Below are 26,935 nucleotides of genomic sequence, written 5' to 3'. Positions count from 1 at the left end.
TTAAGAAATTTCCAAAATGTTTTCCAAAGTGTGTTTTGGTATTATATATATTTTTTCCACCAGTGATTTATGAGGTTCTGTTTTCTTCAAATTCTTGATAACACTATTGTCAGTCTTTTTTTAAATTCTTTAAAGTTTTATTGAAGTATAGTTGATTTACAAGGGTTGTGATAATTTCTGCTGTACAAAAAAGTGATTTAGTTATAGATAGACACACACACATTCTCTTTCAGATTCTTTTCCCGTATAGATTATCACAGAATATTGGGTAGAGTTCCCTGTGCTGCACTGCAGATCCCTGTAGGCATGTAGCACTGTCTCATTGTCGTTTAAATTTGTATTCCTCTAATGACTAATGATTGAATATCCTTTTATGTCCTTGTTAGTCAACAGAATATCTTTTTATTAAATGTATATTTAAATATTTTGCTCATTTTTATTTTTTTATTTTTTTTATTTTTTTTGAATTGTACATACACTTAACTCACAAGGAGGAATTACAAGCAATTTATGTGATGATGTATTACTTATAAGCAAATAGGAAGTTATTAGAAGAATCATTATCAGTGGCACAAGGTAGAAAGCTGCCTTCCTGCATTTATTTTTTTTATTTTTTTATTTTTTTGTCTTTTTGTCTTTTGTTGTTGTTGTTGTTGCTATTTCTTGGGCCGCTCCCGCGGCATATGGAGGTTCCCAGGAATAGGGGTCGAATCGGAGCTGTAGCCACAGGCCTACACCAGAGCCACAGCAACGCGGGATCCGAGCCGCGTCTGCAACCTACACCACAGCTCACGGCAACGCCGGATCGTTCACCCACTGAGCAAGGGCAGGGACCGAACCTGCAACCTCATGGTTCCTAGTCGGATTCGTTAACCACTGCGCCACGATGGGAACTCCATTTTGCTCATTTTTAAATTGGGCTGTTTTTCTTCCCATTTTTGACTTATAAGAATTATTTGTTTTCTTTTTTAAATTTTCTTTATTTTTTTATTTTTTGTTTTTTAGGGCTGCACCCATGGCATATGGAAGTTCCCATGCTAGGGGTCGAACTGGAGCTACAGCTACTGGCCTAAGCCACAGCCAGATCAGATCTGAGCTGTATCTGCAAACTACACCACAGCTCATGGCAATGCTGGATCCTTAACCCACTGAGTGAGGCCAGGGATTGAACTGGCAACCTCATGGTTCCTAATCGGATTCATTTCTGCTTTGCCACGATGGGAACCCTGAATTATTTATTTTCTTGATACAAGTTTTTTATCAATGTATGATTCACAAATATATTGACCCACTTTATGGTTGTCTTTTCATTTTCTTAATGGTGTCTTTTGAAAAACAAGAGATTTAGGAGTTCCCCCTCATGGCTCAGTGGATTGGGAACCTGACATAGTGTCTGTGAAGATGTGGGTTTGATCCCTGGCCTCACTCAGTGGGTTAAGGGTCCAGTGTTGGCACAAGCTATGGCATAGATCACAGATCTAGCTCAGATCCAGCATTGCTGTGGCTGTGGTCTAGACCTGTAGTTGCAGTTCCAATTCAACCCCTAGCCCAGGAACTTCCATATGCTGCTGATGTGACCTTAAAAAAAAGGAAGAAAAGAAAAAGATTTAAATTTTGATTATACATGGAGTTCCCGTTGTGTCCTTTTCCTCCTTCAATTAATTGTGCACACAGCTGCTAGAATAATACTAAAATGTCAATTAAATCAAGTCACCATTCTATTCAAAATCATGCAATACCTCCACATTTTACTTAGAGTGAAAGCCAAAGTATCCTAGAAAAACTTCTACCCCGTTCCTCATAGTTTCCTCTCTGAACTCATCATCTATTAATCTTCCCCTTTGGTATCTCCAACTGCAGGCACAATGGTCTAGCTGCTATTATTTGAACACATTAGGCATATTTCCACCTCAGGGTCTTTCCTTGCTACTTCCTCTACTTTGAATATTCTTTCTCTAGGTATCCATAAGGCTCATTCTCATCACCTTCAAGTCATTGATTAAATGTCACCTACTCAGTAAAATATTCCCTGAACACCCTATTAAAAATTGCAATTCCTCTCCCATAGTGTCTATCACATCTTATTTTTCTTCCTGAGGCATATTACCTTTTAATACATTATATAGTTCACTTATTTTTCTTGTTTCATTTTTTGTCTTCCCTCTACTCAAATGTAAGCTCTAAGTGGGCAACAACCTTGATATGTTTGCTGATATACTTATATTGTTTAGAATAATACCTGGCATATAGTAGGTGATCAAAAATATTTGTTGAGTACAATAATTAGTCAACTCTTGTTGGGTGATTGGAGAAATTGTTCTTCTCTTCTGCTTAATCATATATAAAATATATGAAGGGATAAAGCAGGATGCTTTCTGTAAGGCTATTTAAGCTCTGAAATTCTAGGAAAGAGGCTATGGGATCATTGAAGAGGATAGGTTGAGATATTGTGCTATGAAGTAATCATATTAAGATGCTATTTGCCTGGAATCCTGGGAATATCTGAATGCTGTATTGCCTAATTTATATCTTTCTCTGCAAGATCCCCATAGAAGTACATGCTCTTAGGAAAGAGAAATCATTCCTTAGTTAATTCATTCAGTGGATATGTATTGACACACATCAAAGAGAAACCAAGACAAAAATTCATAGCTTTATAGTAAGCAGAAAAAAATGATGATAAATAGAAAAAATAAATTATATGTCATGTTTTATGTTTGTACTCTGGGGAAAAAAAAAGAGCATGGTAAGGTTTACTGACCATAGTGTGGATAGTAAGCTGAGTGGAGGTCAAGGTGGGCCTTATTTAGAAGATAACAATGAAACAAAGACTTGAAAGAGGTATGAGAATATACCAAGTGCAAAGGCTATGATGTAAGAGAGACCAGCATGTCAGAAGAGCAGCAAGGAAGCCAATGTGGCTGGAGCAGAATGGGCAAGGGAGGGCATAATAGGAGATAAGCCAGAAAGGAACAGAAGACAAAATAATGTAAGACCTTGTAAAGCCATGGCAAAGAATTTGGCTTTCACTCTATGTAACATGGGAAAATACTAGATGGCTATTTTGTGGAGAATATACTCTAAGGGCAAGGGTGAATATAGGGAAACAAGTTAGGAGGCTATGAAAGTAATAAAACTCTGTTACTGTAATGGAATAAAAACCAACTGTTGAGAAGCCAAGGATGAGGAGATAGAGGAGCCAGGTTTCTACAAAACTCAGTGAACAGTGTAATGAGGACCATACCTGAGGGCCTCTTTCCTATCTATATTCCCATCCTTATTGTTCATCCTCAACCTCAAAGAAGATTTCCTGTGCTGCCTTTTAGTTCCTGACTGTTCTTTGCATAGGAATCAAAACAGGTCAAAATCTGGCTGGGACTGAGGATCTATGATCTGACTGTCATATTTTGAGAGGTCTCTAACCTCTTTTGAAAAGCCACCTGAAGTCTACTTACTGTACAATAGATCTCTAACTGAAACTTGATACCCTTTAACTAATAACTCTCTATCCATCCCAGCTCCTGTCAACTACCATTCTCTTCTCTGACTCAACATGATAGCATACAGTAGTTTTTTTCTCTGGCCTATTTCACATAGCATAATGTCCTCTGAGTTCATTAATGTCACAAATAGCAGGATTTCCTTCTTTTTAAGGCTGGATAATATTCCATTGTACATACATACTTTTTTAACCCATTCATCTGTCAATGGACACCTAGGTTGCTTCCACGTCTTGGCTTTTGTGATTAATTTTGCAATAAACATGAGAGTGCAGACATCTCTGAGATCCCGATTTTACTTCCTTCAGATAGATACCCAGAAGTGGGATTGCTGGATACTATGGTAGTTCTACTTTTAATTTTTGAGGTGCCTTTGTGCTATTTTCCATAGTAGCTGTGCCAATTTACATGCCCACCAACAGTGCACAAGGGCGCCTTTTCTCCACATCCTCACCCACAATTGTTATCTCTTATCTTTTTTGATAATAGCCATTCTAAGAGATAGGGGATATCTCAGTGTTGTTTTGATATGCATTTCCCTGATGATAGCGATGTTGAGCACCTCTTCATTCATGTGGCAATTTTTATGTCTCTGAAATAATGTCTATTCAAGCCAATTAACAATACTGTATTGAACACTTAAAATTTGCTAAGTGGGAAGATTTTACATTAAGTGTTTTTGTTCCACAAAATAACAAGAATTTAATAACAATGCTAATAAGAGAGGGTGGAAGGAAACTTTTGAAGGAGATGGATATGTCTATGGCATAGATTGTGGTGATGAGTATCTTAGCCTGACTATAGTCAAGATGCTTTCTGTTGCAGAAAAAGATTGAAGGGGTCTTGAAAGTTGTAACAAGGTGGAAGGAGGGCAAAAGGGAAGACAGCATGATGCAGATGTTTAGAGAGCATTAGGATGTGTTTAGGAACCAATGAAAAGAGCACAGCTTAATTTGGCTTGTGAAGTACCCCACCCCCACCAACATTTGCTTTCTTCTCATTGTCACTGCTCTTTGCTTAGGTGGGATGGACAAGAAGTGGATGGGAAGGAAGATAGGAAAGTTATTATAAATCAGTTCTGCTCCTAATCAGAAATCAGTACCTTTCGCATCTTGCTTTGATAATCTATTTGTTGTGATTTTATTTGCCATGTCCCCAGGATTGCTGGGTAGACATAAAGTAATTTCCCCTTGGCATTACTCATAAGAGGCAGTATCTTGGAAATATAATGCAAGTGGAAAGAACAACACAATTTTTCTTTATTAAACCCTCATGAAATCTTTTAGGTATCCAACACAAGGAGCAAGTTTCTCAGTGAAAGACATTTATCTTGAATCAGATTCTTTGAGTCACGACCCCCCCCATTTATGCCTTAAGAATAAAAGGTAGATTGGAGGGCTATTACAGGCTGACTTGAGAATTAAGCTTTCATCCAAGACACATGGGGAATTTTATAAATATCCAAAGGATAAGTTAGAGCTGCAAGGACACTTGCCATCTAGTTCCAATTTCTTTCTATTTAGATAAGGAAAGTGAAAACAAGAGATAGGTAAATATTTGCTAAAGGGCATATACTTGGTTTATCCCTTCCAGCCTAGGGTTCTTGCTAATAAACATCCGGGCATGTTTGCTTTAATCATCCTGCCTGTTGCTTTGATCATTTATGAGGTGTCACACATTTATCAGGTTTAATGATTAGCCAGGATTAGAGATGATTGCCAGTTGACTACCTAGAACTGCAACAGGATGGTAGGGATTGAATCCAATATAACCAGGAGGTATACAGCTTGGCTAGAAATAGCATATTAGAGTTAGGTGTCAAAGAATTCTGAATTTTCGCAGTATGAGTCCCATTTCCACATAGCTGACTACTATCTAGGCCAAAGAAAGTTGAAGCTCAAAAATTTGAAGGAAATCAAAAAGGAAATTTAGGAATAGATTATTTAGACTAATAATCTATTTAGACTAATGCAGGAGAATGAATATGTGGGCATGGCAAGTCATACCTAATCCAGATTTCCACGGAAGAATCCATGAACAGTCTCTCTCACATATTATCTCTATTAAAAGAACATGAGCTCTTCAGACTTGATTTCTGAGGTTGTCGTTGTCCTCCATAAACATTGTAATTTTTTGTCTGGACAGCTACTGTGTGTGTTCTTCAGGAGCCCTCTTCCTCAACAAGGCTATAACAGTTGCAATAAGCAACAGAGCCATCTTTCGCGCTTGTTTATTATGAGGTTAAAGACATTCTTTCTACATATCTCTGCAGTACAGTCTCTAAATTGGTTTAACATGATAGCCTGCTGAGGAGAATTATTTCAGAAATAATTAAACTGCTATCAGGAGTGAATGTGTCAGAACCTGGTGTTTCCAGGCTTCTTTGGAGGGTAGGAAGATAAGGGAGTTCAGCTGGGACAGATAAGTGATATTTGCTTTCCTAAAGGTGGTAAGGTGGGATTCAGATCTGATCTAAAAATCTGAATACTGAATCTTCCCTGAGAAGCTATCTAGTTTATTTAATCCATCCTTTGTGTTCATAAAGTTTTGGATCTCAGTGAACCTCGACAAAGTCCCATTATTCTTAGCAGCATTAGTCCCATTATTCTTATCCATTGATGGTGAGTAGGAACTCAGCTCCATGTTTAATACCATTCAGTTTAGCTTAATTTCATGTTCTGCTCTTTCTTTTAGGTTAACAATTCATGCCGAATGTCCCATGCATTTGGAAGATTTTCCTATGGATGTGCATGCCTGTCCACTGAAGTTTGGAAGCTGTATGTATTTTCTCACTTTCTGTTTGATCATTTTCCCAAAGAAATGGAATGTATCCTATTCTGTCCCTTAGTAGTTTCTAAAGTTGAGGCCTTTAATCCAGGCTGGTATGGGAGTAGGGAAAGGGAGTGGGGTGGAATAGTAATAATGGATTGGGGTGGGGAGACTTAGCCTTTAATAGAGTTTTCTTTCTAGACAGCAAACCTTATTTTACCATATTACACTAATTTCTCAGTCATTAAATTGAAACATTAACATCTGTTTCTTAAACTGTACAGAAGACAAACTAAGACAGAGCTAATGTAGAGTATAATAACAGCTTCCTAAAGGCAAGAGCCCTCAAACAGAATATGTTTATATTTTTGAAATACCTGTTCTACCTGCACCCTCATATAGTTCTATCTAATTCTCTACCATAAATCGTAGACAGGAAGATATTCTGGAAATTTTCTCATTTTTAGAGAGTATTGCCTTTGCCAGTAGCTATAAATCTGGCAGAGAAATGAGTAGATACGTAGCCCATTTTCAAATAAGCTAGAAAAATCAAAACTGAACAGAATTTGAGTGAGTTTCTGACTAGGAATTTCAGAGTAAGTTTCACTTAGGAGTCATCAGAGCAATACATCAAGGTATTTTGAAGTAGAAAGTGCTTTTGAAAAGACCCAAATAATAATGTGTGACACATTTTTTTAATCATTGTCAAATATTTACAGATTGTCTCCTATGTAGTAGACGCTATTCTATGAGCTTGGAATGCATCCATTAATAAAACAAAGACCCTGTCCTCGTGGAGCCTACTCTATATAGGAGAGACTTATGGTGAAAGAGAAAATAAACTCTAGATTAAAATGTAAAGCATAAAGTATGTTGTAAAATGAGAGGCACAATGAGAAGACATAAAAGCCTTGTAGAATATGGTGGGGTCAGTTATGTCTAGGTGGGTAATCTGCATAGGCTTCTTTCAAAAAGCAACATTTGAGCAGAAATTTTACAGAGGTAAAACCTTTAACAAGGCAGATATTTGAAAAAATTGCACTCCAGGTAGGGGGAACAACCAAGAATAAGACCCGGAGTCAGAAAAGTATCTGGCCTGTTCAAGGAACCTCAAAGTGCCACATGTGAGATCAAAGAGGGCAGCAGGTGATTTAGAGTTTTGAAGGACATTTAAGGGCTTTGAATTTTATTCTGAGGGAAAATGGGGAATGAATGGAATATTTTGAACAAAATAATTATATAAATTAAATTATATAATTATCTAATTTATGGTTTTAAAATAATCATTATGGATACTCTGTTAAAAATATAAGTAGGGAGTCCAGTTAAGTAGTTATTGCAGTATTTTAGATGAGAGATGATAATGGCTCAGATCAGAGCAATAGCGGCATAAGTGATGAGAAGTAATTTGATTCTGGGTATATTGTGAAGGACAAATTTAAAGGATCCTCCAATGAATTAGATGTGGAATATTAGAAAAAGAGAGATATCAAGAGTGACCTGTAGGAATCCTGTCATACTCAGCGGTTAAGGAATCCAACTAGCATTCATGAGGACATGGGTTCGATCCCTGGCCTCCCTTAGTGGGTTAGGGATCCAGTGTTGCCATGAGCTATAGTGTAGATCATAGATGCGGCTCAGATCCAGCATTGCTGTGGCTCTAGTGTAGGCTGGCGGCTACAGCTCCAATTGGACCCCTAGCCTGGGTACCTCCATATGCCGCAGGTGAGGCCCTAAAATAAATAAATAAATAAATAAAAACGGTAGATTTCTGTCCTAATAGATTTACTATCAAATTAGATGAGTATTGCCTTCACTCTGGGTAGGAAAGAGTTTATGGATGAACAATTAGGAAACCTAGAACTGTAAAGCAACAGGATTGAAGAAAATAAAATTCTAGATAATTGGTAGAACCTCTCATAGATCAATCTGTGACCTGTAGCTTCTTCATTATTGGTGGTACTTGCCAATTTTGGCCATGGATTACAACATGGAATTCAAGTTTGGCCCTGAGCATAAGGCTGCTGCTGGATAATAGAAAAAATGTAATAGTTTTGATGGTCACACAGAGCTAAGATGATAAAAGTAGAGATCTAAAAGATCTCAACCTCTTGACTGATAATCCTCTTAATACAATTGCTGAATTTTGAATTTGCATTAAAGTATAATAACTAATATGAAAAGTAGAACTAGCTTTCCTACAGTCTGTCAATGCAATAAAAAAGAAGCCTTGCCAAACTATCAGTTTAAAACCCTGCAGAAGCTATGTTCTAGTTACAAGGGAACAGCAGAGACAGACCAGGTTTAAACAAAACTACAATATGATTCAGTGCCTTATGGGAATAAGGTGATAATTCCCCCACACTATCTGCCTAGCAAAGGAAAGAATGAAGCCTCTTTGGTGGAAGTCAACATTATCTGAAAAACTCAACATTTTAATTATGCAATGTCTAGAATTCAATAAAAAATCATAGCCATACCAAGAAGAGGCAGGATCATATGACTTAAAACCAAGATCTAAAACATGAAAAATCAGAACATGACAACAGACTTACAGGTGACTCAGATATCAGAGTTTGCAGATAAGGTCTTTTAAAAAAAAAAACTATGGTTAATATGTTGAAGAATAAAAGAGGAAAAGATTGATAAAATAGATAAAAGGGTATTTCAACAGAAAATTGGAATCTATAAAGAAGAATAAATTAGGAATTAGTTATGGAAAATTACAGTATTTAAAATTCAGAATTCTATGGGTAGGTTTTAATAAGTAGAAGCCAAGATTAGAGATCTTAAAAGTGGTAACAAGAAAATGGCAAAACTATAATATAAAGAGACAAAAATACAGAAAACAGTAAAGAAACACATGAGACACAGTAAAATATCTTGTCATTTTGTAATTTTGTAGAAGAAAAACAGTGAAAGGGGCAAAATAAATCATTAAGTGGCTAAAGACCAATCGTTTCTAAAACTGATGAAAATTATCAAACCAAAGATTCAAGAAGATGGTAAACACAAAGCAGGATAAATATAAAGAAAACAACACTGATTCTAAAGTTTATATAGAAATAGAAAAGTGCAAAAAATAGCTAAGATAGTCTTGAATAAGAATAAAACTGGAGAATTTACAATCAAATCAAATCTATTACCAGATATCAAGACCTTTTTGAAGTTTTAAAGCTTTGTTATATTTTAAAGCAATAGGTATTAATGTTGCAAAGACAGAAAAATAGGCTAATCAGGTTCCCGTCATGGCTCAGCAGTTAATGAATCTGACTAGCGTCCATGAGGATGCAGGTTTGATCCCTGGCCTCGCTCAGTGGGTTAAGAATCTGGTGTTGCTGTGAGCTGTGGTGTAGGTCACAGTCGCAGCTTGGATCCTCCGTTGCTATAGCTGTGGTGTAGGCCGGCAGTTGTAGCTCTGATTCAACCCCTAGTCTGGGAACTCCCATTACGCTGTGGGTGTGGCCCTAAAAAGCAAAAAAAAAAAAAAAAAAAAAAAGAAAAGAAAAGAAAGGAAAGGAAAGGAAAGAAAGGAAGGAAGAAAAAGGAAGAAAGAAAGAAAAAATTGGCTAATGGGACTTAGCAGAAAGTACACATATGCATGTGCATGTGTGTGCGCACACAGAACAGAGAGAGAGAGAGCTTTATCTCTCTCATAAACAAAAGTAGATTCCAGATAGGTTATAGATCTAAACATGAAAAGCAGAAAGGTTAAAAAAAGATAAAGATTTTGGAAGAAAACATAAGAAAATATCTTCATGATATTGGAAGAGGTAGAGATTACTTAAATGGGACATAGAATAGTATTAACCACAAAGGTGAAAGAAGATGACTTGGAATATGGTAAAAATTAAGAAATTCTCTTTATCAAAAGACAATGGCGAAAAGACAAGCTCCAGAGTGAGAGAAAGTATCTGTGTTGTATATACATGACAAATGACTCGAATCCATTATTATTAATACAAGTCTGTAAGTAGTACTCAGAAACCTCAACAGAAAAAAAAGGCCAAAGTGTTAAACAGGCACCTTATAAAAGAGGGTTTCCCAATTTCTCCCTACCCCCATCTCTCACACACACATAAAGTGATCAGTTACATCAGTCAACAGGGAAATGCAAATTAAAATCCAGAGAATATTACTCCACACCCACTAGAATGACTAAAATGGAAAAAGCAAATACCCAGTGTTGGTGAGGATGTGAAGCACAACTGTACACTCATGCACTGCTGATAGGAATGTAAATTTGTACAAAGGTTTTGGGAAATTGTTTGGTGGTAGCTACTAGTGCTGAACATACACATGTCATATAGCCTAGCATCTCTAGTCCTGAGTATATTTCCAAACATAAATCAGTATTTATGTCTACCAAAAGGCATAAAATGAATGTTCATAGCAGAGCTAGTTTTAGTAGATTCAAAACTACCCTAATGTCCATCGAAATGGATTAAAAATCTGTGACGTATTCACACTATGGAATACTGTACAACAACTGTAAGTATACTACACTCAACAACTCAATCTGGATGAGGTCACAGATTTAATGCTGAACAAAAGCCATACACAAACATGTATATAGTTCATTATTCCATTTATATCATATATAAAAATAGGAAAATCTAATCTATGGTGTTAGAAGTCTCTAATATTTTATCTGCCATTGCTATTGGTAGTATTTCCAAATTCATAACATATTAAACTATGGAAATAAGGAATAAGAGTTAAAATTCCCAGGAATTATTTTTTGTCTTTTGCCTTTTCTAGGGCCACACCCATGGCATATGGAGGTTCCCAGGCTAGGGGTCTAATCGGAGCTGTAGCCGCCGGCCTACACCACAGCCACAGCAACACAGGATCTGAGCCATGTCTATGACCTACACCACAGCTCACGGCAATGCCAGATCCTTAACCCACTGAGCAAGACGAGGGATCGAACCGCAACCTCATGGTTCCTAGTCGGATTCGTTAACCATTGAGCCACAACAGGAACTCCAGCCAGGAATTTTATAAATTAACTGTTATTTATAAAACACTTCAAACCATCATGCTCTTTGCTCATTTTTATGGATATACAATCTTTTGTTTTCTTTTTAAGGCTGCATATGTGGCATATGGAAGTTCCCAAGCTAGATGTCATCGAATTGGAGCTGCACTGAGGCCTATGACACAGCCACAGCAACACTGGATCTGAGCCGTATCTGCAACCTATGCCACAGCTTGCAACAATGCCAGATCCTTATCTCACTGAGTGAGGCCAGGGATCGGACCCACATCCTCACAGGCACTATGTCAGGATCTTAACCCACTGAGTCATAACAGGAACCCTGGATATACATCCTTTTTAAGAAATAAGAAATAACAGTTTAGAAGTATTATCAAATGCCAGTAACTCTACAATAGATGATACTCAAACACTGGAAAACACCAGCAAATCTTACTGGATAGTGTTGTAATAAAAACATTTGGCTCTCTTAGCAAGGTAAACAGAACTACACAAATCAAACATCAAAATTTCTATTTTAAGGGTTAATTTTGTTTCTTAAACTTGTTATATCTTGAAAGAACACAGGATTTGTATGTTGTATACTGTGCATATATACTTAACATATATATATATAATTTTCAAGAATGACTCGCCATTAGCAGCATACGGGGCTACAAATATACACTTACAATAAGCAGTAGACTTGTGTTGATATTTGGAATTTCAACACTTTTCACTTAGTGTGCCAGCATTTCCTGTTCTTGTTTTTGACCTAATATTAGTAGCTTTCTTTAAGTCTGTGATATTTCTGTCTACTGTTAAGCTTTATTCTTATGGGAGAATTATAATACTTTTTTTCCATTTTACTGATTTCCCAGCTATATTTCTCAGTATTTGATATTCAGAAAAATGTATAAATTTCCCAATAAAGGCCAGGAAGGAATTTCCATATAGAAACAATGGCCATGACAATGGTTACACTGATGGGGGTTGTGATTGAAAGTGACACAACTATTGCTTCTGGGTGCTGATTATATGGAATGTGAGTCTGGTGTTCAAAAAATAGGCATGTCCCCAAGAACTTGTAGCCTGGGGACTAAAACCCTTCTTTCATTTAAAAAAAGTATAGTTAATTTTAAAATATTATATTGTTTTCAAGTGCACAACATAGTGATTCCATGTTTTAATAGATTATACTACACACACACACACACACACACACACACACACACGTCGTATTGTCTTTATGCATTCATCTGTTGATGGATACTTAGTTGCTTCCATATTTTGGCTATTACAAATAATGCTGCTATAAACATGAGGGTGCAGTTATCTTTTTGAAATAGTGTTTTTATTTTCTGCCAATATATACCCAGGAGTGGAATTGCTGGATCATACAGTAGTTCTATTTTTAGTTTTTGAGGATCCTTCTTACTGTTTTCTATAGTGGTTGCACCAATTTACATTCCAAATAACAGTGTACTAGAATACTGTGGTTCCCTTTTCTTCATATCCTTGCCAAATTTGTAATTCGTGGTCTTTTTGATGATAGCCATTCTGACAGGTATGAGATGATATCTCATTGGGGTTTTGATTTGCATTTCCCTGATGATTAGTGATATTGAGCATCTTTTCATGTGACCCACTGTTGGCCATCTGTGTGTCTTTGGAAATATATCTATTCAGGTCTTCTACCCAATTTTAAAGAGTTTTTTGGGTTTTTTGATATTGAGTTGTATGAACTGTTTATATATTTTAGGTATTAACCCCTCATCAGACATATCATTTGCAAATATTTTTTCCCATTCAGTAGGTTGTTTTTTTTTGTTTTATTGATGGTTTCCTTTGGTTTAAGTTTAATTGGATCCCATTTATTTACTTTTGCTTTTGGTTCCTTTGCTTAAAGAAACAATACACAAATGTATTGCTAACACTTATGTCAGAGAATGTTCTGCCTATGTTTTCTTCTAGGAGTTTTATGGTTTCCAGGCTTAAATTTAGGTATTTTATCCATTTTATTTTTTTATGTGGTGTGAGAAAATATTCTGATTTTATTCTTTATATGTAGCTGTCCAATTTTTACAGCAGCACTTACTAATGAGACTGTCTTTTCTCCACTGTATATTCTTGCCTCCTTTGTTGTAGATTAATTGGCCATAAGTGTGTAGTTTATTTCACGGTTTTCTATCCTGTTCCATTGATCTATGTGTGTGTTTTTGTGCCAGGACCATACTTTTTTGATTACTGTAGCTTTGTAGTATAGTTTGAAGTCAGGGAGCATGTTACCTCCAGTTTTGTTCTTTTTTTCCTCAAGATTGCTTTGCCTGTTCAGGGTCTTTTTTGGGTCCATACAAATTGTAGGATTATTTGCTCTAGTTCTGTAAAAAATGTCGTGGTTATTTTGATAAGGATTACACTAAATCTGTGGATTTCTTTTAGCAGTATGGACATTTTAACAATATTATTTCTTTTAATCCAGGAACATGGGATACTTTCTATTTATTTGTTTAATCTTCCATTCCTTCATCAGTGGCTTATAATTTTCAGAATATAGGTATTTTACTTCCTTGATTAAATTTATTCTTATGTATTTTAATCTTTTTAATATGATTATAATTGTGATTGTTTTCTTGATTACATTTTCTTACAGTTTTTATCAGTGTATATAACAGCAATAGATTTCTGTATATTAATCTTGTAGCTTAAACTTTACTGAATTAATTTATTAGTTCTAATCATTTTTTGTTGGTGACATTAGCATTTTTCTATATAACATCATGTCATCTGCAAATTTTAACAATTTTACCTCTTCCCTTCCAATTTGGATGCCTTTTATTTCTTTTTCTTGCTGATTGCTATGGCTAGGAATAATTCCCACTCAATTATGGTGTATAATCTTTTTTGTAATATATCAGTGGTTTGGTTTGCTAATATTTTGTGGAGGATTTTTGTATCTATCTTCCTCAGAGATAGTGGTCTGTAATTTTTTTTGTAGTGTCTGTGTCTGATTTGGGTATCATGGTAATAGTGGCCTTGTAGAATGAATTTGGGGATGTTTCCTTCTCTTCAATATTCTGGAATAGTTTGAGAAGGATAGTTATTAATTCTTTATGTGTTTGGTAGAATTCCCCCTATGAAGCTGATTAGTCTTGGACTTTTATTTGTTGGGAGTTTTTTGATTACTGATTCAATTTCACTACTAGTGATCAGTCTGTTCAGATTATCTATTACTATCTGACTCAATTGTGAAAAAGCATGTTTCTAGGAACTTATCTATTTCTCCTAGATTCAATTTGTTGGCATATAACTGTTCAGTGTGGTATTCTCTTATGATTTTTTTTTATTTCTGTGATACCATTGTAATTTATCCTCTTTTGTTTCTTATTTTGTTTTTATAGACCCTCTCTTTTTTCTTAATGAGCATAGTTTAAAGGCTTATCAATTTTATTTATCTTTTCAAAAAAGCCACCTCTTGTTTTCATTGATCTTTTCTGTCATTGTTGGGTTTTCTTTTAGTCTCTTTCATTTATTTCCCCTATTATCTTTATAATTTCCTTCCTTCCACTGACTCTGACTCTGGGTTTTGTTTATTCTTCTTTTTCTTATTCCTTTAGATGGTAGTTTAGGTTGTTTATTTGAGATTTTTATGGTTCCTTTAGATAGGCTTGTATTGCTATAAACTTCTTTCTTAGAACTGCTTTTGCTACATCCCATAGATTTTGTGAATGTTGTGTTCTCATTTTTCCTTTGTTTCAAGGTATTTTAAGAATTCATCTCTGATTTTTCATTGACCTATTGGTTTTTTTTAGTAGCAAGATGTTTAGTGTCTATGTGTTTGTATTTTCTCCATTTTTCTTCCTATAATTGATTTCTAGGTTTATATTTTTGTGGTCAGAAAAGATGCTTGATATAATATCTATCTTCTCAAATTTATTGAGACTTACTTTGTAGTCTAGCATGCAATCTATACTAGAGAACTTGCATGTGCACAGAAAAGACAGTGTATTTGTCTGGTTTTGGATGAAATGTCCTTTAGATATCTATTAAGTCTAACTGGTCTAGTGTGTCCTTTAAGGACATAAACCCCTTATTTCTTAGTGTGGGCAATGAGGATATTTTATAAAATTATCCCAGTTTCTCTTTAGTGTGTAAGTCCAGAGATACCATTAATTCCTTTAACACTCCTTGCTCTTATATGTTTTTTTTTTTTGCCTTTGCTATATTGTTCTTTCACTAAGGATGTCCTTCTTTCACCTACTAAAGGTGGCCTTAAATTCTGAGTATCATCTACTTTATGAATCCTTCTCTAACATTGTACTCTGAGCAGAATCAATAGCATCCCCTTCTGGTTTCACCTAACACTTGTTTTTGTTCCACTAGTGTGCCTTGTTCTCATATTTAGGCTTGTACTATAACTATTGTGCAATCTTAGTCTTCCTCAATAGGTTGTGGGCATCCTGGTGGTGCTTACTGTGCCTTAATAACCTTTTTTTACAACTACAGGTTCACACCGTGAGAAGACAATCAGGTAGTTTTCAATTGTTTTGAATATATTTCTCCCTGTTCCTTCTCTTCCTTTTACTTCATGCCTTTCCTGCTTTGACTTCTAATGTATGAAAAGAGAATATTTTTCCCTCCATTAAATCTTCTGTTCCCACACATTGTCAAAGAAATGAAATCATTGCTTTTTGCATAAAACAAGTTGCCTCTGTGGGCCCAGTGAAGTTTTTGCACAATTTATTGTCACACCTGTACTAGAACATGCTAGGATTTCTAGGGCTAATATTCAGGATTGTATGCTCAAGGTACTCAGTGTAAGTAAAGAGATTCCAGTGTAAGTAAAGAGATTCAGCAAGAAATCCCTTTTCTTTATTAGGGGTAGAAAATATTTTCCATCCCCTACCCTTTTCATGAACAGAAATGTTCTAGTTTTTACATTGTCAAACTCTTAGGTTTATTGGGCAGAACACTGCATTGCCCTTTAAACATAGGGAGTTATAACAACATTAACAGCAAGGATAAGAAGACATATACAGGTGATATCTATCTGCTTAGGAATAGTAGAATCCCAAACATATATATTAAAGATGGAAGGCACTGGGGAAAATGAGAGGGCAAGGGCCTTGTCAAATCACATTTCATTAAGCAGCCCTGTCACAGTCCTCACCTAATAATCATCATAATATAAATTTTAGGTAAGGGTGTGAGAAGAGTCCTGAGGAGAGGATATCCTTTTCTTCTTGGTAATACTAGTTTAAAGATCTCAATTCCAGTTCAGAGCCCTAGATACCCCATAGGCAGCAGAGGATGTTTTGTTACCAAAGCTGAATCACAGAAGACCATAGCCATCTATAGAAAATCTCTGGACCAGAGGTTACAAGTTGATAGTTTGCAGGTATCATTTATTTGATCCATACAGTGTTAATAACTTTAAAAATAATCTACCAAGAGTTGAAATTTGGGAGATGTAACATAAGATTCCAAATTTCTATATTATTTTATGAAATCAGAATATTGGACAACATTGGGCTCAAATTCCTACATGGCAAGAACCAGCTAGGGCTGAGTAGTGGCTGGCTATCTCTTTTAGATGGGCACTTTCTACTTTCTCCCTGAAACAGGGTCTAATGTTAGTTGCTAGTAATCAACTCACTTACATTCTTGTTTTACATGTGGTAGAATTAAGATTTCCCAGTTGTGTTAGGAGGAAAGTGACATAGTTCTTGCACTCATAGCTATAATTTTTTTAAGTAAATAAAATATAGACTGAACAGACTGTTTCAAAAAATGTATAATTTGCATTTCTTAATAAAAAAGAAGACTATTTCTACATTGTTACTATGCATACAAAGTATGCCTTTGCTGAAAAATAAAATTTGATATCAACATTGTGCAATCATAAAAAAACATAATTGATGTATTAAAAATTGTACAATGAAAATCTTAATTTTACAAAAGAGACTTGAAGTTCAACAGGGTTTTTTTTTCTTTTCTTTTTTTTTTTTGTCTTTTTAGTGCTGAAACTGTGGCATATGGAAGTTCTCAGGCTAGGTGTCAAATCGGAGCTGTAGCTGCTGGCCTACACCACAGCAACACCAGATCCAAGCCATATCTGCAATCTACACTGCAGCTCATGGCAACGCTGGATCCTTCACCCACTGAGCAGGCCAGTGATTGAACCCACGTCCTTGTGGATACTAGTTGGGTTCGTTACTGTTCAGCCATGATGGGAACTCCTCAACAGGTTTTATATTTGAATGTGTACAACTAAGTATTGCAGCTAGGAAATTCAGTTATGTATTAATGAAGCAATAAACCTTTGTAGGGATCAAAATATTTTATAGATGCCAAGTTTATAAAGATGTCTTGAATTGGAATAGAAAGTATACATTGAACCAGAAGTATTTTTTTTTATTAGTTGAAGAAATATCTGAGACCATATACAGGGCATAATATATGGAAAAGTTAGATTTCTTATGGCATTTTCTTTCGTCACTTATGAGAACACAGATTAAAAAATACCATAACTTCAATGAGAACTGTTATGTGATTTGCTTATAAGTCCTAAAAAGTGTAACATAAGCATATAACAATTAATACACATAAGTATTACTGTCAGACTGTTATGAAATATATATCCAATTTTGCAAAGTTTCATAGGGATACAGAGTTTATATTTGTTCATTGGTAAATTCACTAGCAATTATTTGCTTTGTGGTAAGAGGTTTAAAAGAGAATATTATGGACATAATAGTTGCCCCCATGAGCTGGAGACCGCCCCCCCATTGACTTGAACAATAAACAGCTCAAAGCTTGAATTTGAACAGTGTAGTTTTCAGCTTCCCTGTATTATGAGCCTAAATGTCTGAGTTAAGGCAAGGAACTGATGGCAAATATAAAACTCACTGTACAGAGAGTTAATTTGTGTCTGGAAAGAAAGCAACTCTCTTCCTTTAAGATACTGACTAAAACTAAATGGCTTCACTCCTCATTTCCTTACCCACACACCTGTTAAAATTAATCTGTATTAAATTCTATAGTTGACATTGGAATTCCAAATATAAGATCTGATATTAACACTCTGGTGCAGAAGAAATGGTGGCAGGTTTCTGGTTTATAAATCAAAGCAGTAACATGATGGAGGATTATGTAAGAAAAAGAATATATATATGTGGGTCACTATATATATGAGTGTATCACTTTGCTGTACAGTAGAAATTGACAGAACACTGTAAATCAACTATAATGGAAAAAATAAAAATCATAAAAAAGAAAAAAGTTTCAAAATAAAATTGTAATAAAAATTGTTTTAATTTGGAACTTTTCATTTTAAATTTAAAATATCCCTAGTAAAAGGCGAAAGATTTATGTGATCTGAAGAGGGTTCGATCCCTGGCCTTCTCACCGTGTTAAGGATCTGGTGTTGCTATGAGTTGTGGTGTAGGTCACAGATGTGGCTCAGATTCTGCGTTGCTGTGGCTGTGGTGTAGGCTGGCAGCTGCAGCTCTGATTCCACCCCTAGCCTGGGCACCTCCATATACCATGGGTGCGGCCCTAAAAATACAAAAAAAAAATAAAAATAAAAAATAAAAAAAAATCCCTGTTATGATTTTTTTACCTTACTTCATATGCTCACACCATAATTAATTAAAGAAAATTTAATGACATTTCTGGTAGCTTATTGTTCTTACAACTAGCTTATTTGACTCAGTTAAGATGCCTCTCTATTTCCTGAGGCATTTGAGTTTGTGACATCTGCATTATTTTAACGATTTTAACTATTTAATATATTTTAACCATTCCTTCCCTTGCCTCTACTCTACCCCCTGCCCCAGCCCCCAGAGAAGGAAAAGTTTAACAATTTCTTGACCGTCCAAAAGGTTGTGAGTCATTGACGGAAGAGACCATTTTGGGTTTATTTCTTTGTGTCCAGCATAAACTATTAGTAATTATTCAATGAGTGCTTAATACATGCATAGGTATATGTACTTTAGTTGAAGACAGACCACATACCCAAAACTCTTTTGGGATAGTTGTATTTCAACCTCTTGCAAGTTTAGTATCAAAGGTGATCATTTTCCTTTCCCTTCAACTTCTCCTTCTTGACTTTTTTCTGCCTTAGATGCCTATACAACAGCTGAAGTGGTTTATTCTTGGACTCTTGGGAAGAACAAATCTGTGGAAGTGGCCCAGGATGGCTCTCGACTCAATCAATATGACCTGCTGGGCCATGTTGTTGGGACAGAAATAATACGGTCTAGTACAGGTATTTATTTTATATAATAAGCATTTTTGTAACTTGTACCACATACCATTAAATGTTTTAAGTGCTTATAATAACTTAAGGTAACAAAACAGTCTTGTGGTCTATGTACTATTATCAAAAGGAAACTGAGGCATAGAGATGTTTAGTAATTTGTTCCATGTCAGTTATGTAATGTCAGAGCCCAAATGTGAACTGAGGCAGATTGGCTTCCAAGGCAATGCTTTTAGCTATGATGCCCTGCTGTCTCTTGGTGAGTCAGAAAATCAAGCTCATTAGGGCTGGACTGTGGTAGAAGAGAAAGCAGAGGGAAGCCATGATGGTGGGATAGTTAAACTTTGATCCTAAAGGTTTCATGAAATTATTTGCTTAACTCTGCTAATACAGAGGTGGCCAGGTAATAACCCCAGGAGAAGCCAGGTGCACAGCCAGGAGGTCCAGGAATGAGCCATGGAATTATTTTCTTAAGTAAATCACCCATATCAGAGATAAGTCTGTCTGGCAAACATTGCTATATCCTCTCAATAGCTATTTCTTGGACATTGGTAAATGGAACTTAGAGACCTGTTCTGTAGACTCAAGTCCTATCTCTGAAAACTGACCAGTTACAGGGGCCTGAGGAAGGAAGAACTCTGAATCCCAACTAACTTTAGGGTATTTGGCAAAATGGTAGTATATCTTGGGGGCCCACATATCTTACAACATTTTTTGCCGTGAAAGAGTGGGAACTTTCAACATTTGTCTCCTGAAAGATCTGAGTCCACAATTATAAATGAATTAGGGTGCTCTTGTCCTTTTATGTCGTTAGCTCTCCTTGTGGTGTTTCCTCTCCTTGTAGTGTTGCAGTATGTGTGCACTCTGTTCTCCCTCCATTCTAGGACCAGTGGAGGGAACCTTAAAAAAAAAAGCAGCTTTGAAATGAATTTAAAGGATAACAGGATTAGAGATTCAGAATTTGTTGTGAGTAAAGGCTCTTCTTGAGAGAGGCAGTATGAAGGCTCAAAACACCACAGGTTTTTGAGAACATAACATCTTGAATGTTAGCTGGTGTGTGTGTGTGTGTGTGTGTGTGTGTGTGTGTGTGTGTGTGTGTGTCTGTGTGTCTGTGTGTCTGTCTGTCTGTCTGTCTGTCTGTCTGTCAGGGGAGGTCCCTATCTGGTCAGTTCTGCTCTCCAAAGGAGGAGGAATGAGCAGGACCTTTAGTGCTTGCATGTGCAAAATGTTTTATTTTTTTTTTTTTCTGTTGTACTGCGACTCTTGTATTTTTGAGCAGAAGCCACTCTGGGGTGCTCCTGCTGCTGCAACCAAACTCCCATCTGAGATCAGACTCTCCTCTTCTTCCAACCCCAACTTGTGAGTAAAGAGTACCCAGGCTCCTGAGGAAGACCATACATCTCAACACAGCAAGGCAGGTCCCTAGAGACCAAGGGCATCCTTGGAGTCCAAGAGGTCCACCCTGCGGAAGGGAGAGAGTTCCTGGGGCTACCATCTGTTCACTGTCATCCCTGGTTCACTTCCCCATGTTTCCTTGGCATTCCTTACCTAGTATCAACTTTTGAGACCCATCATTAGTCATTCAAGCAGCCCCATTTCATTTGGTTAAACCACTGTTGTTTACTCTTTATCACACAGGTAATACATGTTCATGATTGAAAAATTAAAAATTCCTGAGGAACAAAAAACATAAATTAAAATACTCTTTAATTCCATCATCTATAAAAAAGTTTTTAGAAGAATTTTCTACATTAGCTGATTATTATACACTGTGGCATATAAACTTCAAGAATGCTCCTTTGCAGAATTCCCATTGTGCAGCGGAAATGACTCTGACTAGGAACCATGAGTTCTGGGTTCAACCCCTGGCTTCATGCAGTGGATTAAGGATCTGGCATTGCCGTGAACTGTGGTGTAGGTCACAGAGGCAGCTTAGATCCTGAGTTGCTGTGGCTGTGGCTTAGGCTGGCAGCTGCAGCTCTGATTTGACTCCTAGCCTGGGAACTTCCGTATACTGTGGGTGCAGCCCCCAAAAAAGCAAAAGAATCCTCCTTTGTGCCCTTTTTTTTTTTTTTTGGCTACACAGGCAGCATGTGGAAGTTCCTGGACCAGGAATCGAACCCACCCATGGGAGCAACCCAAGCTGCTGCAGTCACAACCCACTGTACCACAAGAGAAATACCTTTTGCATTTTTATAGAAATGTTTTTATGTAAATGGGACTGTGATTTTTTTTTTTTTTTTTTTTTTACTTTTTCAGGGCTGCATTCATGGCATATGGAGGTTCCCAGGCTAGGGGTCTAATTGGAGCTATAGCTGGCAGCCTACACAACAGCCACAGCAACACCAGATCCGAGCTGCATCTGCAACCTACACCACAGCTCATGGCAGTGCCAGATCCTTAGCCCACTGAGTGAGGCCAGCGATGGAACCCTCACCCTCATGGTTCCTAGGATTTGTTTCCGCTGTGCCACGACGGGAACTCTGGGACAATGATCTTGATACTGTTTTATACATTTTTTATATAATTTTATATTGTAAGCATGTTTTCTTGTCATTAAATGCTCTCATTATCAGTGTATGAGCATACCAGATTCCCTTCACTCTTGGCAACGCAGATGTTATAAATTGAATTATGTCTCCCCAATAGGTCTGTTGAAGACCTGAGCCCCCAGTACCTAAGAATGTGACATTATTTGAAATTAGGGTTATTGCAAATATTAGCTAACAATTGTAAATTTGTTTTGAAGACATGATACAGTGTACATCAGTAAGAGGTGATTTAATATGTTAAAATTCATTTTACGCAATTCAATATTATGCAGGTATAAGGATAAGGGAGTTCAGGGAGTTCCTGTCATAGTGCAGTGGAAACGAATCTGACTAGGAACCATGGGGTTGTGGGCCTTGCTCAGTGGGTTAAGGATCTTGCGTTGCTGTGAGCTGTGGTGTAGGTTGCAGACGCGGCTCGGATCTGGTGATGCTGTGGCTCTGGTATAGGCTTGCAGCAATAGCTCTGATTAGACCCCTAGCCTGGGAACCTCCAAATGCCACGGGTGTGACTCTAAAAAAAAAAAAAGAAAAAAAAAGAAAATAGGAGTTCAATGGGAATATCTATGGATATACTGTTGAGCAAAAAAAAAAAAAAAAAAAAAAAGGAAATACAAAACCACGAAAAACTATAGGGGTGTATATATATTGGTATGAGAATAACATTTCTGGAAGATACACAAAAAGCTGTTAATTATAGTTAATTAAAGGAAAGAAATGAAATGGTTTGAGGGCAGCTTTAGGGAGGGAGAAATTTTGTTGCATATTATTTGATACCCTTTGATTTAGAAACTATATAAATATTATTAACTCACATAAATGTATATTGTTTTCATGTAACTATAAATTATAAGTGATCGTTTCTGAATTGTGATTTGCATGTCTATGTGGACTCCAACATATTCATGGGAAGCTGAGCTAGAGAATGACTCATAATCTGTAGATGTTCTCTTTCGTAGGAGTGGATTTCTTTCTGAATGGTGTCAGTTCTGAACAAGACTTAATCCTAAATAGAGAGCTCCTGTTCTTTGCTGCAGCTTCAAACATGTGTTAAATAAATGAATGAATTTGCTAAAAATTTATAGCTAGTTGCTCACACTGTTCCCTATTTCAGCACTGATTCCATTTTCCCTCATTTAGAAAGTTTTACATTAATATTTTAAAAGGGGCGTTTGAATGTATGATCTTGGTTTTGCATCTTTCCTAGAAATTTGATCATTTTTCAGAAAAACTGTTTCATTACTGTCATTGTATATATTATTCCTTTAGACATGTACCATGTGTAAATGAACACAAAGAAAATAAGAGCCCAGCGAGTGCATTTTAACCGATTGTGAACACCACTTTGTGAGCGTGGTCATTTTGCGTGGATAACCGCCACTGGAGGAAGGTTATACTGGAGCTTTGCTGTTGGCTTCAGCTCCGCTTTGGGCCGGGCCTCTGCATGTATTCTTTTGTTTGCCAGAGTCGAGGGCAGCTTTCCGAGGTTTGGTTCCCTGTGCCGCTGATGTACACTGCTGACTGCACGTTTGATTAGGCAACTTTGGTGGCAGTGGACCTGGTATCACCTGCAAGATTCATGCATTCGTGGCTGTAAGTTCTGTCCTTTCTTTTGTGCTAGTTGACCCAAATGATCTGGCTGTGCCACCACCTGGAGCATTCCCCAGGAGAGGAGAGCAGTGCTCCTCCTGGGGAATACCTAAAAATATGGATCTCTGCCTTTTGGTTTCTTTCTACCGGAGAAACCATAGAGTCAGAAGTATCTTCTACGTGCGGTGCTGAGCTGGCCTAGAGGAAGGAAAAAGGGACAAAGTGAAACCACTTCTGTTATCCTTCTAATGTGGCTTTTCTAGGGTTTCAAGCCCTGGGTGGGTGGATGTTTCAGCTTTACTGTTTGGATCTGGGATTTTAACTCTTTGGTGGTTAGTTGTCATGTGACAAGTTTGTAAGGCGAGTGTGGAGAAAAAGAGAACAAGCCAGGTGTTCAGGCAAAGAGAAGAAAATTTATTCAAGTGAAATGGAGAGGGTGACTGATCCTTGAGAAGAGCCAGCTCCCTGCCCTTCTGGCAGGGCCTTCCCATACCCTGCAGATGGGAAATTGATTCCCTGAGGTGGGGGGGGGGGTTAGTTTATCTTTCTCCTGCCACTGGACTCTGGTGGTCACATAGTCATGAGAAATTTGGAGGTGTTTCATGGTAGGGTGGTCTGCTAATCTTGAGAAAGATGGAGGTGTGGGTCCCACGGTGAGTGGGAGAAGGGTCTTGCAGTCTTGGGAAAGTTGGCACCAGCAGTGAAAACAGGATGTCACTTGAGCAAGGTGGTCAGTCTCATGGATCAGGATAATGAGCCATTTTCACAATGAGCCCCCATATAGCCCCTAACATTCCAGCCTTTTTAATTTAGGATAAGGGCCAAAGATCAATCTTCCGCAGCTGCTTCCTGCTGGACAGGGGCATCGTGGGGGTGAGATAAGAAAAGGCTGGAATGTGCATCAAGGGGGTCTCTGTGGGCTCAGAGCTTTTGATAATTCAAGCCAGTAAGAAGTACCTCATGGATAGTTTGGTTGGTGAAGGCTTGTAAGCATTTCTAAAGAAATTTTGAAAGAAGATGCGTTAAACATGGGACGAAAGTTAAAATGAAAGTAAGGAAAAGGACTGGGCTTAAAAAGGGTAGGACCCATGGCATCCAATTTATTTAGCCAGTTTTTCCATGAATTACTGAGGTGTCTAATAAGGGAGGGAAAATAATTTCTGAGTACGGGGTTTGTGGTAGGGAATTGACCTAAGAGAAAAGGGTGTACATACACATGTTCAAAAGGACTGAGGAAAGACGGGGTGGGGTGGGACGTGGTGTAGCCCTAATGTGAGCCAAAGCCGTGAGAAGAAGTTTGATCCATGGCCTTTGTAATTATAGAGAGAGTTTGGTTAGGTGCATTTTGAGAATAAATTTTACCTTTTCTGCCTTTCCTGAAGATTGAGGTCTGTAAGGAATATGCAGCTTCCAGGGTATGCCTAGGGACTGGGCTACCTCATGGATACTAGTTGGGTTCGTTAACTGCTGGCCCATTATTGGATTGGAAAGAGGGCGGGAGGCCAAGGGGGGCGGGTATGATTTCTCCTATGAGAAACTGTGTTACCTCCGAGGCAGTTTCCTTGCAGTACTTGCGAAAAGGGTGTGTTGATCAGAGATTAGAACAGACTAGGAAAGTTCCTGAAAAACATCATATACTAATAATCTTTAACCCACAGGCCATTATTATGCTCAGGGTGCCTCATCTTTAGCTTATGGGTGATTGTGTTTACAGTGTAACTAAGGCAGGGAGAAGGACAAGTAAGGACTCTAGGCTGTTCAATTTCAAAGTATTCATTTCAAAATGAAGCATAAGGAATATAACTTTTCTCTCAGGGGTATGAGGTGCCTACATATGAGGTACAACAGCAGTCCTCTTCCACCATGTTGCTGATGATGTTACATCACTTTCTTTGCTTCTTTGGAAGAGAGACAACAAAATACAAATTGAAGGAAAGAAGGACAGAAAAGGAGAGGTTTAAGAAAATATATTGTTATTTAAAACTGGCTAATTTGATAAGTTTTTGAAAAGTCCACTTGCGCTTTTCTTTCAGATCTATACAATATAACTTATATAAAATATATAATAATCATAAATATAAGATATTTTACATGATCAGATATAGGATTAATAGGAAGGAACTCAGGACTGTTAAGACTAAGATGGGGAATGCAGGAATTCCCCAAGCTAATTAAAGTCCAACTGTTGTTATAAATAAATCTTCAGTGCCTTCTCCGCTGAGAGAAAGAGTGAACAGAAGGACAGGGAAAGAAAGGAGTAGAAATGGACACAGACAAGAGAGACGGGCAGAGGGAGGAAAGCAGGGGACTGGGTGGGGAACAACGAAATAAAATGATTGAAAAAGAAGCAGAGAGAAAGAAAAGAAACTCCAATGTCATAATGAAGAACATATTCTATAATTTTATATCAGAATTCTTTGTTAAATTTAAAATAAGCCTCCTCATATTTTTTATGTTCACATAAACATCTAGAATGTGAATACACACACAATATGGATTGCATATTGAGAGAGAGCAGTCAGTAATGATGTTAAGGGTTTTGATCTGTGCTCCTGAGAACTGCCGTACCATAAACCGAGTGGTTTAAAACAACAGGAATTTATCATCTCCTAACTCTGGAAGCTAGAAGTCTGAAACCAAGGCATTGAGTGGGTTGGTTCCTTCTGGAGGTTCTGAAGGAGAATTTATTCTGTGCCTTTTTCCTCTAGCTTCTTATAGTTCCTGGCAGTCCTTGGCATTCCATGGTTTGGGCATGCATTGCTCTAATCTGCTTTGTCATCTCATGTTTCCCTGTGTGTGTATCTCTTCTTTCTATAAGAGGACATCAGGGAGTTCTCTTGTGGTGCAGTGAGTTAAGGATATGGCATTATCACTGCTGTGGCTCGGGTCACTGCTGTGGTGTGGGTATGATCCCTGGCCTGGGAGCTTCCACATACCGCAGGTGTGGCCATCAGACATAGTGGATTAGGGCCCATCTTAGTCCTTTAGGACCTCATCTTTAGTTATATCTCCAACAAGCCTTGTACTAAAGTAGGTCACATTTTGAGGTACTTGGGGTTAGGAATTCACTATATTTTTCCAGGAGACACAATTCAACCCATAGTAAGTAGGAAGCCCAGGTAGAAAATATACATTGTGGAGTTATTAGAGTTTAAGATATTATTTAAAGATACAGGCCTGGATGAAAATGCCAAGGGAGTGAGACAGGTACAGGTACTGAGTCCTGACCTCCTCAAACATTGAGAATTTAAAGGAACCAGCAAAGGAGATTGGAGAGGTCATGACGTAG

General features: G+C 37.3%; 1 protein-coding gene and 1 long non-coding RNA gene across 6 annotated transcripts in view; one reads left to right on the top strand and one right to left on the bottom strand.

The window, feature by feature from the left end:
- Positions 1–26,935, bottom strand: part of LOC110257716 — a 150,516-nt gene that overhangs the window by 43,770 nt on the left and 79,811 nt on the right. The gene's annotated exons all lie outside the window — the stretch shown is intronic.
- Positions 1–26,935, top strand: part of GABRA3 (gamma-aminobutyric acid type A receptor alpha3 subunit) — a 227,863-nt gene that overhangs the window by 171,258 nt on the left and 29,670 nt on the right. For all 5 annotated transcript variants that reach the window (XM_021079999.1, XM_021079997.1, XM_021080000.1 and 2 more), the window contains 2 exons: positions 6,195–6,277; positions 19,373–19,516. In XM_021079999.1, coding sequence (XP_020935658.1) covers positions 6,195–6,277; positions 19,373–19,516 — 227 coding nt within the window. The remainder of the gene's footprint in view (positions 1–6,194; positions 6,278–19,372; positions 19,517–26,935) is intronic.

The sequence above is a fragment of the Sus scrofa genome, chromosome X (assembly GCF_000003025.6).
Source record: "Sus scrofa isolate TJ Tabasco breed Duroc chromosome X, Sscrofa11.1, whole genome shotgun sequence".
NCBI lineage: Eukaryota > Metazoa > Chordata > Mammalia > Artiodactyla > Suidae > Sus > Sus scrofa.
The sequence above is the reverse complement of the archived record's forward strand: the minus strand, read 5'-3'. Positions and strand labels throughout refer to the sequence as shown.